General features: G+C 42.6%; 1 protein-coding gene across 7 annotated transcripts in view; it reads left to right on the top strand.

Annotated features, from left to right (window-relative positions):
* Positions 1 to 12881, top strand: part of dgkza (diacylglycerol kinase, zeta a) — a 656642-nt gene that overhangs the window by 503513 nt on the left and 140248 nt on the right. For all 7 annotated transcript variants that reach the window (XM_068045966.1, XM_068045967.1, XM_068045963.1 and 4 more), the window contains one exon: positions 10837 to 10877. In XM_068045966.1, the coding sequence (XP_067902067.1) occupies positions 10837 to 10877 (41 nt within the window). The remainder of the gene's footprint in view (positions 1 to 10836; positions 10878 to 12881) is intronic.

Raw genomic sequence — 12881 nt, forward strand, 5'->3', positions numbered from 1 at the left:
GTGCTGGAAAATGAGAGAAGTTGATGAGCAGAAGATACTAACAGCAAAGATGAGTCGGTTGAGAGGAGTACTGCGAGTATCCAGGGTGCAAAGAATCAAGAATTTTATAATAATGTGACTTGGAAAAGAAACAACACATATACGTAAGATCCAAGAGAGGACAGCTGCAGTGGTTTGGGCACATTTCAAGTATGGAAGCAGCTTGAATGTTTTTCATAGCCCCGCACACAGAGGTGCATGAAGCAAGCTGCAGAAGATCCAAAAAGTGCTGGATTGACAATGACTTGTCACAGAAAGAGATACAACTAGCTGAAGCGAGCAGGCTAGTTCGAAACAACAGCAATGGAGCGAATTCATTTGGCCCCATCAGTGCTTTTGAGCTGACAGACAAGAAGTTAGTAGTCATAGTAAGCAAGTGCATTGGTATGAGTGAGTCAAGTTCTTTCACAAACATTTAGCAATGGTCCCTTGTATGAATAGTTTGCCGTTTTTTTTATACTGAAGACCCTGCTCCATTTCACCACTTGCCCACCCACACATCTTATGCAAGTACTAAGGCCATTTGTCCAATTAAGTTCACCTCTCATCCATTTAATCTTACGGAATGTTCTGCACAGATGCATCATGATAAACATAGAAACAGGAGACGGCCATTCAGCCCTTCAAATCTGTTCCGCCATTCAATTAGATCATGGATGATAGGTATCTTAAATCCATTTACCTACCTTGGTTCTGTAAGCAACAAAAATCTATTTCAGTTTTGAAATTTTCAATTGACCAAAGCTTGGGGAAAAGCAATTAAAACAAAACTCCATATTCAACTTTGAACTAGGTTCCTCCAAACAGCATTCCTATATTCAGGAACCCAGAGCATTGTGAACCCTTGTCAGTAGCAAGAAATTAAGGTGAAATGCTGGGACTGCTTCACATGCTTACTCCAGATGCCTGCGTCCATGTTTTTAACATCATGCATGAATTGTGTTTTTTCTTTATGTAGCTGGTACACATAGTAGTTATACTTTCACTTTCTCTGTTCCATCATTCATAGTAGCTGCAACATGGGAGAAGATCTACAGGTTGAAATTGCACAATGTAATATCAGCATTTGAACCATTAACGTATTTCTCTGAAATTTCTCCAACTTATAACTTAATGAAGGGTTGAACCCAGTTAAATTAAGACGCTAACACCATGATTTTGAGGCCAATAATACCTAGCTTGACAGGTTGAAATCTGACGACAAGGATTCTACTTGAAGCATGCTAGTATTCAGCAGCTCAAAGTGGGCAGGAGGAATCAAACCTAGTGCCCTCGACACAGAGCTACACACTTCAACCTGGGAGTCCAAATATCTGCTCACATCCCTAGCACCAGTAAAAACAGCCCGTGGATTGTGGCGCCTGTCAAAGGTTAAGAAGCAAATGATTCCAACAGCAGATAAAAGTGGGCTCAAAGGGAATAACTTAAAGCAGCCATGTGTGTATTTGAAAGCAATGCTGATGTTTTTCTGAGGCTGGGATTTGTCAGTCCTGCAGTGAGATTTTGTAGATTTGCAATTAATACAGTCTATAATTAATTTTCCTCACCAAAGATTTATGTAACCAGGAAGAATGCTCAGTGGGCACTTCCCTTAATAATAAAAAAAACACTAAAATTCCTCAAAAGCATTTTTAGCAATTTATATAAAATTTAAAAAAGCTTTTTTATGAGGAACGTGTACTAACAATTTGAAAACTTCCTGTCCTTACAACCACTTTTAAAGTTGGAACATTTTTCCCTTGTTCAGTTGGCTTGAGTTCGGAAAGCATCTCCTGCCTCTGTAAGCGTTACTGCTCACGACTTTTAAGAGGATCTGGCAACTAAAGTGAGGAGGATAGAAAAGAGTTTTGCTTTAAAGGTCTATACTATATTCCTAGTTTAGAAGTTACAATACAGTTTGTTCATATTGGGCATTGCAATGCCCATGTCACATATCAATACATTAGGTCATTCTATCTCTAAATGTTCTTTTCTTTTCCAATTTTCTCCTTTCGTGTTCTAAAGAGTGTTTTATTCTGAAGGTGCCAGCTGCCCATTGGTTTCTCTTCTTGGTACGAGTGGCCATTCTTCCACTTTAATCCTACACACTTGTGTGCTAGCAGGCTATTGACTTGGACTTTTTAGGCGACACACCATTGTTGGCTGGAAAGAGGGTTGGGAGGTGAAGGAAAGATAAGCCCTCTGCAGTCCTCTGCTGATGTGTACCAACGAGGCGAGATCTGAGTGACTTCAACCACCGTTCCCTCCAATATTCCTCAAGTTTTTATGGAAGTGCTTGTCATCCAATTCCTGGCCTCTTGCAAAAGCACAGCAATCATAATGGAGTGAATCAGAACTCCTGTACATGGTGGGACCCTGTTGTCCTGGTCACTTGTACTCTTACAGAGGGATTCAGAGGTCTAGAACATGGTGAAACACTGTCATCCCAATCAGGAGATTTACATCATTTGCAGCATCTCTGCTGCGCTGGGTTATCTGTGTCAGGTCAGGTGTTAACTCCTGCTGCCATAACAACAGCAGATGGTGCAACCTGTGATTGGTCAACACTGAGTGCTGGATAAAAGCAAAATACGGCAAATGCTGGAAATCTGAAATAAAAAGCAGAAAGTGCTGGAAATACTCAGCAGGTCTGGCGTAATCAGAACTGATGAAAGGTCACAGACCTGATATGTTAACTCTGCTTCTCTCTCCACAGATGCTGCCTGACCTATTGAGTATTTCCAGCACTTTCTGTTTTTACTGAGTGCTGGATGGTGGTTAAATAAGCTGGCCTAAAGGATGGGAGCAGCTGAACAGTCAACAATATGCACAACCTGAAATCTGTGATGGAGTTGCATTACAGAACAAGTCAATAAAAGAGGGTCTGAAACAGCACCAGAGCGCAAGACCTGTACTTGTGGATGAATTGCATCCTTTCACTTTGACGTGTGCAGCATGAACATCTGAGACATACACAAGTCGTAAACTACCAGACACAAGCAAATTTTTTCCTTTTAACCCAGTGTGTTTGATAACTGTATACTGTACTGACCATTGATTATGCTGATGAGCAACAGGTCAGAGCTGTTAATGTGATGCCAGTTAAATGATAACAAGCAAGATATTACAGCCCCCAACTGGATTAAAATCAATATAACTCAAGTTCAAATACTTCAATAAATGGGAGCGAGTTGCAGGCAACCTGACAGCTCCTAGATTAGATGAGAGTTTTGAAACCCCTGCTGACCCCGTTCTACAGCACGCATTGAGCTGGATTGGAGGGGCCATGTTTGACCAGCAGTTACTGTCCTATGTTATTAATGAGAAAGAGTTACACCTGTAATTCACAGAATGCAGGAGTAAAGCAAGGGAGGAGAGGGAAGAGCAAGGAGAGAGAGAAATGAAAGGGGAGGGAAAGTGGGAAGTTATTGTAAGGGGGTGCAAAGGAGGAATGATTGCAAAATGAGCAAAAGGGGAAGAGAATACAAATGAAGAACAAGGCAAAGAATGCAAGGAGAGTTGAGTGAATTAACTTAGATCTATATAGCACCTTTCATATCATCAGGACATTATAACCAATGAAGTACTTTTGAAGTGTAGCCGCTGTTGTACTGTAGGTAAATATGGCAGCCAACTTGTTCATAGGAATAAGATATATTACCAGGTAATTTGTTTTGATGATCTTTATTGAGGGATAAATGTTGGCTTGGACACCAAGGAGAACTCCCCTGCACATCTTTGAATAGACCTATGGGATCTTTTAACCTCCACCTGAGAAGGCAGATGGGACCTCGGTTTAATGTCTCATCTGAAAGATGGCATTTCCGACAGTGCGCATGGTGTTAGAAGATAGCATAAGATCATCCAGGGCTCTGGTGAGTGTAGCACTGAAAACCTGTGTAGAAATTAAGCTGTTGGCTGATGAAAGTGAGTTGGGTATTTGCACTGCTCGCTTAATGATCCATTCATTATTCCAACTGCAGGAAGGAGCAGTGCTCTATGTGACTCTGTGAGCTTGCCTGTGCTCTATCTGGAGCACTATAGTAGATCCCCACTAATTATTCTTCCAAAGTGCACATTTCCTTTACATTGTTTGCCATGGTAACAGTCTCCTCAGGCTAAGTCTCATCACGAATCTCTGCCTGTGCAGTCTTTTACAGTATTGGACAGCAGCCCTGTTGCCTCACCCACATCAATGAGAAGTCTTACTTTAATAGACTGAAAAAGTCAGACTGTTTTCTTTGCAATGTCATTGATCTTGAATGGTTTGAATAAATCTAGAGAAGGAGCTGTTACAATATTAGTGTATATAACAGTACAGAATGACTTCTCTCACAACAGCAACAGCTTTGCATGCAAGATTCCAGATGGGTGGGAATGAATAATAGCATTAACAATTTAATCGATGGGCTCAAATAGGCCAAGTGTGAGTCATTTGTGGATATCATCTCATTTTGAATATTAAATTACAGCCTTTTACTCACTCTCCAGAGTCCACAGTAAATCAAAATATGTTTGCAGTGTGACGAAGCCAGATTACCAGTAATAAAGCAGTTGTATATTCATCACAGACCGTGAGGATCAATTGTGGTATCATTGCTGTAATCATTCACAGGAAGATAAAGGATAGTATTAGTCTGCAGTAGGGTTACCAACTCTGTTTGGATGTATTCCAGGAGGTTTCATCACATGATCTCCTGCCTCTAACTGTTCCATCCAGTCAAATAGCTTTTTTTCCATCCACATTATTTTTCTAATTAATAAACAAAGTGTTCAAAGAAATGAGGGGAAAAGGGACATTTTTTTTAGCGTCCCTGTGATTTTTCTCCCAGGTTGCTCATAGCAGTCCCTGTCACCCCAGTCATTCCCTAGCTATGAACCTCATCTCCACTCCCTTAAATCCAAGGGATGCAGACTTGAATGTCGATAACAGACAGCTGTTTTAGCCATTCACTGCCGGATCTGGCTGGAAAACATTAAGCATGATTGGGTTTTGCCCATCTCCACCAAAACTGCTCACTATTCCAGGATCATCCTGGAATACAAAGATAACTCTGGGCTTCTCTTCACCACAAAATGTCTTCTCAAACCCCTCTCCCCTGCCTCCTCTATCAGGTGCAAAGTGTCTTCTCAAACACCTCGATCTTCATCTCCAACAATTGGAGCAAGGAGTTCATGGACCTGTTTGCAACAAAGATTGAGACCATCTGTTCAGCTGTCTCTCTTTCTTCCCTCCCTTCCTTCTCCTAGTCCACTGGGCCAAACATCATCTAAGGTTTTTCCTTGCCATAGCCCAAACTCACATGTTTCTTGGGTTTTTTCTCTTATCTCCCCTCATGCTGTTTCTGAACTCACCTTGTCTGTGAGACCCACCTCCTTCTCCCTCGACTCTATTCCCACCAAACTGCTGAACACCCAATTTCCCTTCCTGACCCCCATGATCGAGGATAATTGTTAATAGTTCCATCTCCTCCAGTACTGTTCACCTCTCCTTCAAACCTTCTGTCATCGCCCCTCTCCTCAAAAACCTATCCTTGACCCCTCTGTCCTCACAATCTACTGCTCCATCTCCAACTGCCCTTTCCACTCCAAAATCCTTGAACATGTCCCAAATGAGCCCATCTTTCCCACAATTTTGTGTTGGAATCCCTCCAATCAAGTTTCTGCCCCTCACACAGTATTGAAAAGGCCCTTATCAAAGTCACTAATGACATCCCGTGAGACTCTGACAAAGGTAAACTATCCCTCTTCATCCTTCTCGACCTGTCTGTAACCGTTGACCTAGTTGATCACGGCATTCTCCTCCTATGCCTCTCCTCTGACATCCAGCTAGGTGGAACTATGCCAGCCTGGTTCCATTCTTATCTATCCATTCGTAACCAGAGAATCACCTACAATGGCGTGCCTTCCCGCTCCCACATTGTTCCCTCTGGTGTCCCCCAAGGATCGATACTTGGCTCCCTCATATTTCTCTACATGCTGCACCTTGGCAACATCATCCAAAAACACATCAGGCTGTATGCTGTTGACACATGTATGCTGATGACACCCTGCTCAATCTCCCCACCACCTTTCTGACCCCCTCCACTATCTCTGATTTGTCACAGTGCTTGTTTGACATCCAGTACTGAGGAGCAGAAATCTCCTTCAAATATTACGAAGACTGAAGCCGTCGTTTTCTGTCTCTGCCACAAATTCCGTTCCCTCTCCACTAATTCCATGGGTCATATTTTCAAAGCCCTTTGAGGGTGAGCCTAGGTGTGGACGTGGATTGAAGATTGTGTTCCCGGAAGGGGTCTCTGGATCCCAACGCCTCTGGGATGCACCCCAGTTTTCCAAGTGAGGGAGAGGGGACGGGAGTCAGGAACCTGCTGACCTCCAATTAACAGCCCGTTAAGCTGCTTGAGGAGCTTGTTAATGGGCCGAGGAGGACGAGACTGCAATTTTCAATTGGGGAAAATGGCAAACCCGAACAGTCTGGTGCACATTAGTGCACAGCTGTCAGGATCACTGCAAGGAGAAGTTAGTTTTTTTTAATATAAGGTTACAAATCTCGGAACATGGGGGCTCTTGTGCCGGATCATGCTCTTTGCCTCTCATTTGGCCGTATGGCTACTTTCCTGTGTGATTAGGTAGCTGGCCCTCTGAGGTGCTGCCCGTTCTCTTCTGCAAAGCAGCAGCGAGCCCCAACATGGCTGCCCTCAGCCTTTGCCACTCGCGCTCTGCAGACAGCGCCCACTTCCTGGTGTCGCTCGGTGCTGAGCTCGCCTCTAGCCCAATTACAGCATTTACATTTAAAGATAGCGTTGTGTGAGTGACGCTGGTGCAACACGGGGTTGGTGACCCGAAAATTATCTGGGCATCGGGTTCCTGACCCCGAATTGAAAATCCAGCCCCATGTCTCTCCCTGGCAACTGTTTGAGGTTGCAGCAAGCAATTAGGAAGGCTTTTGGTATGTTAACCTTTATCACAAGAGGATTTGAGTACAGGATTCATGAAGTCTTGCTTCAATTGTATAGAACCTTGGTTAGACTGCACCTGCAGTACTGTGTGCAGTTTTAATCCCCTTACCTTAGGAAGGATATTATTGCTATTGAGGGAGTGCAACAAAGGTTCACCAGACTTGTTTCCGGGATGGCAGGACTGTCCTATGGTGAGAGATTGGGGAAACTGGGCATGTATTCTCTAGAGTTTCGAAGAATGAGAGGTGATCTCATTGAACCCTACAAAATACTTAAAGGGATAGACAGGGTAGATGCAGGTAAGATGCTTCCCTAGTTGGGGAGTCTTGAACCAGGGGACACAATTTCAAATTAAGGGGGAAGCCACTTGGGACAGAGATGAGGAGAAATTTCTTTACTCAGAGGGTTGTGAATCATGGGAATTCTCTACTCCAGAGGGCTGTGGAAGCTCAGTCATTGAATATGTTTAAAGCAGAGATTGACAGATTTCTAAATACAAATGACATAAGGGGATATGAGGGTAGTGTGGGAAAAAGGCATTGTAGTGAATGATAAGCCATGATCATATTGAATGGTGGAGCAGGCTCAATGGGCTGAACGGCCTACTCCTGCTCCTATGTTCCTAACCAGGCCATACGCGACCACGGTGTCACATTTGACTCCAGGATGTGCTTCCAACCACACATCCGCTCCATCACCAAGACCACCTACTTCCACATACCCATAACTTTCCCAAATCTGTCCCGCTTCAACTCTATCTGCTGCTGAAACCCTCACCATGTCTTTGTTCTCTCTAAACATGAGTCTTCTAATGTTTTCCTGGCTGGTATCCCATTTTCTACCCTAGGTAAACTTGAGCTCATTTAAAACTTTGCTGCCCTTATCCTAGCTCGCACTAAGTCCTGTTCACCCATCACCCCTGTGCTTGATGACCTACATAGACCTCTGGTCTGGCAATGTCTCAATTTTAAAATTCCTCCTTGGCTTCACCTCTCTCCATCTCTGTAGCCTTCTCCAGCTCTACAAGCCTCTGAAATGTCTGTGCTCCTCCAATTCTGGCCTCATGCACATCCCCGATTTTAATTACCCTGCCATTGGTGGCGTGCTTTCAGCTGGAATTTCCTCCCTAAACCCTACACCTTTCTATTGTTTTTCCCTTTCTTAAGACGCTGCTTAAAACCTACCTCTTTGACAAAGCTTTCAGTCATCGGTCCTAATTTCTCCTCATGTGGCTTGGTGCCCGAGTTTGTTTGGTAACAATCCTGTGAAGCACCTTGGGATGTTTTACTACATTAAAGATGCTATATAAATGCAAGTTGTTGTCAAGGAGATAAATCTCTAATTCCTGGATACACCAGAGCAATTCTGGAGGCTTGACAACCCTAGTCTGCACTCATGAAGAAAAGTAATTGAGCCTTAGCAGCACATTACACACAGAGCAACACTGGCTGGAGTATGTTACTGACATTGCCTTTGATCTGGAGTGTTCCTTTACTGTCCTATATCTGATGCAATTATGGTTTTCAGAAGAGATTATAATGTTACGTAATCCACTCCTGTATACTGAATACTTTGATCTTGCACATGTTGCCACGTGTGCTTCTCTGTCTTTAGAAGGTGAACTCTAAAGCACTCGAGTGAGATAAAACTAATTTGTACATTAACAAACTGGTTTATTTCTTGTGTATCTCCAGGAGTTAATCCTTTGTAAGCTGAATCTAATTTTGCAGCAGAACCATAATGTGAGTTAGTATAAATACCCCTTCCAGGATCATATAGGTGGAAGTCCGAAAATGTTACAGTACATATAGGATAGTACAGGCTGGTATATGTTACGTACAGAGTAATGCATGACTGGAGTATGTTGCAAATAAAGTAACACATAACTAGAGTATGTTAATACAGAGTAGCACATGACTGGAATTTGTTACATAAAGGGTAATGTAGAAGGTCGAGTAGTTACATAAAGGGTAGTATACAGATTGGAGTGCATTATACATGTAGTGTAACACACAGATGGGGGTCAGTATAATATACACAGATTAGGGTTTTGGGCAGGAATGAAGTTGAACAACAGACAATAAGGCTATTGTGGCTCAGTTATGTGACTGGAATGAGGTATATTGTAGTATGTGATTTCAGCTGCACTGATACTAGGTTTTGCTTCACTGCATCTTCCAGTGGAACAGAACACCTTACATACATTTATATATCCATATGTTATGGAACAAGAACTTGCATATATTTCACACCTTTAACATGGGAAAACATTCCCAAGGCACTTCACAGGAGTGTGATCGGACAAAGAAGGCGGTATTAGAAGCGGTAACCAAAAGCTTGGTCAAAATTGAAGATAAATTCACCAATCCTGCATTTCCAGCAAGTAGCTAAAGCCAAAGGAAGCACGGAATGGAGATATGACAACTCTGTCGAATCAGTTCCCCAACCCATGCTCCCTTCAAATGCAGCTTCCTGCTAAGAGTGTAGGATCACTGAATTTGTCCTTAACATATATCTGCACACTTTGTTTATACATTGTATGTACATGCACACCTTATACACACAGACACCTTCTTCCACTATAGATAGCTACACATACTGTATGCATTATGTATACATGCACACCCTTGTGATTTATTTATGTTTAATGAAAATCGTGCAGTGTCTAGAAAGGGTGACTAATTGGCAGGGCCAGTTCAACAACAGGGACAGCAAGGTGAAAACCTACTGCATGATGTCTTGACTATCCTAACAAACATTCGACGTCCCATGTGCTTGTACTACGTTAGCTGGTAGAACCAAACAGAATTCAAATGATGTGAAAAAAGTTGGGCAACAAAAACTTATAAGTATGCTTGAAACATGTCAAGTCGAGGAAAGTAACATCACATTCTCACGCCCAGACAGAAAATCTCATCGGATCTAATAGATGGCTACTGCAAGTTCATTGTGTCCAAAAACTAGTCATGCTCACAAACAGTACAGACAGATCTATGTCACAGTGTTCTGAGTTATCAGGCATTCACTGTATACTCTCTGAGGCCTTGGTGGTTGTCCTGTGGAATCTCACAAGTAAATCTAGAATTATACAACACAGAAGGAGGCCATTCAGCTCATTGTTCTTGTGCTGGCTCTTTGAATTAGTCCCAGTCATAGAATAGAATCATAGCATGGTTATGGCACAGAAGGAGGCCATTCTGCTCTTTCCTCATAGCCCTGCAAATATTTCCTTTTCAAGTATTTATCCAATTCCTTTTTGAAATTTACGATTGAATCTGCTCCCACCACCCTTTCAGGCAATACATTCTAGATCGTAACAACTCACAGCGTCAAAAAAAGTCTCCTTATCACCCCCCCCCCCCCCCCCCAGTTCTTTTGCCAATTATCTTAAATCTGTGTCCTCTGGGTATGGAACCTCCCGTCAGTGGAAACGGTTTCTTCCTATCTGCTCTGTCAAAGCCCTTCGTGATTTTCAATGATCTCATTATTTACGCAGGTTTGAAGTAAGACTAATTGGTCTATAGTTTCCTGTACATGTCTTATCACCCTTTTTGAATAGGGGCACCACATTAGTATGTTTTATTTACTGGTACCTCCCCAATGTCCAATGACTCAGTCATAATGATTAGTACAACGAAGGTGAAAGATGTCAGAGCTTCTGGTGGAGTAACCTCTTGATTTTCTTACAAGTTCTGGCCAATGGTGCCATGCAAAAAATATTTGATTAGGAAAAAGATATTCTGCAAAAAACAGTGTATGGTTCTCTCTTTTGCGTGCTACTTTCAATACAACACTGCAGGGAGCAGTCTGATTGGAGGCTAGTCCTTCATTTTAATTTCTCTTTTTATCTTTTCAGCCACGACTGCTGACCGGTTTTACAGAATAGATCGAGCACAGGTAAGAATAGACTTCCAAGTGATGACTAACATACTAGCATTTATTGGTTAACAGCTTCACTGATTGCGACTACCAAATATTTTTCTCACTTGCACCCTGCTGAACTAAACACAGGGTGAGTTATGTTAGATGCCATTGACTCAGTAGGTACCACTCCCCAGTAAGTTTCTAGGTTCATCAACATTTGATAATATAGCCCTGTCTGGAGTGACGTACAAGGTAGGAAACAAAGCACTAGGTTTGGTATGCTGTCCTTTCATCACTGTGTTCATGGGATTGAATCTACAATCGAGAATCTTCTCTTTAGATTTCCAAATGAAATGAGACCAGTGCAGACTCAATCCAAAAGGAAAAGTAAGACTTGCATTTATATGGCACCTTTCAGAACCTCACAATGACCCAAGACACTTCACAGCCAATTAAGTACCTTTTGAAGTGTAGCCAATGTTGTAATATTGGAACCACCACAGCCAGCATTCACACAGCAAGCTCCCAGAAACAGCAATGCAATAAATGACAAGATCATCTGTTTCAGTGATGTTAATTAAGAGAGAAATCACAGAGTTACAGCACAGAAGGAGGCCATTCGGCCCATCATGTCTGCACTGGCTCTCCGAATGAGCAATTCACCTAGTGCCATTCCCCCACCTTTGGTAAATATTGGTAAAGACTCAACTTCACTTTGAATGGTGCAATGGTAACTTTTATGTTCACTTGAGAGGGCAGATGGGGCCTCAATTTAACATCTCATCTTAAAGGTGGCACCTCTGACACTGCAGCACTCCCTTAGTACTGTCAAGTCTCTGAAGCAGGGCTTCAACCCACAATCTATTGACTCATAGGCACGAATGCTACCATTGAGAAGAGGCTGACAGCTCAAAGATATCTACGGTTTGGCACCGACTATCGCTTAAGTTTGTAGTCTCACATGGAGACACAAAAGGATTGGCTGTGTGTACAATGGAAATGTCATGCTAGTTAAGTAGGAATACTGCTCTGTGCCTTGGGGCAAGCAAAACTGTTCACAACATTGGCAATCCTGTTCAACCTGAACTGGGTTTCCAACTCCATATTCTCTATTGCAAAGACTGCCGACTTCCACCTATGTAACATTTCCCGCCTATGCCCCTACCTCAATCCATCTACCGCTGAAACTCCATGCCTTTGTCACCTCGAGACTTGACTATTCAAATGCTTTTGTGACTGGCCTGCCAAACCCTCCATAAAATTCAGCTTATCCAAAATTCTGCTGCCCTCATCCTATTCTATACAAAGTCCCACTCGCCCATCATTCCTCTCCTCCCTGATCTACATTGACTCCTGACGACTCAAGACCTCAGATTAAAATGTTATCTTCTTTAAAAACCGTCCACTACCCTATCTCTGTAACCTCCTAGAGCTCTCTAACTATCCAATCCCTCCCCCCCCACCACCCTAGCTCTCTATTCCTTTGACAATGGCCTCTTGTGCATTCCTCTCCACATCCACCATCTCTCCTTCTTTAAGACCCTCATTAAAACTCATCCCTTTCATAAGCTTTTGTTCACACCCTAACATCGCATCCTTTGGCTCAGCATCTATTTTTGTCTCATTTACAATTCTGTGAAGTGACTTGGGCCATTTTTCTCAATTAAAGCAGCTAAATAAATTCAAGTTGTTCTCTGATTGTCTTTAAAGTACATTTCTGGGTCAGAATAAAACAAACTTTACTCTGCATGCCACCCATATGATACCCAATCCGACGGAACTTCCTAATGATTTTATGTAGAGGGAGTTTTACATTTGCATCATATCCAAAGTTATAGTTGACCCTGGACTACTTGGTAATCCAGACTGTGGGGTGGTTACTCTATATCTGACCTGTGTTGTACCTGAGCTAGGAGTGGTTGGTTTGTGGTTTTATGTGTAATACTGTATACTTAGCCTGGATGAGCATGCAGCAAACATTTGAACTAGTATCAGTATAATGCAGCCTATGTCCCAATTCCTACCGTTTCTGATGAC

Source organism: Heterodontus francisci, chromosome 14 (genome assembly GCF_036365525.1).
Source record: "Heterodontus francisci isolate sHetFra1 chromosome 14, sHetFra1.hap1, whole genome shotgun sequence".
Taxonomy (NCBI): Eukaryota; Metazoa; Chordata; class Chondrichthyes; order Heterodontiformes; family Heterodontidae; genus Heterodontus; species Heterodontus francisci.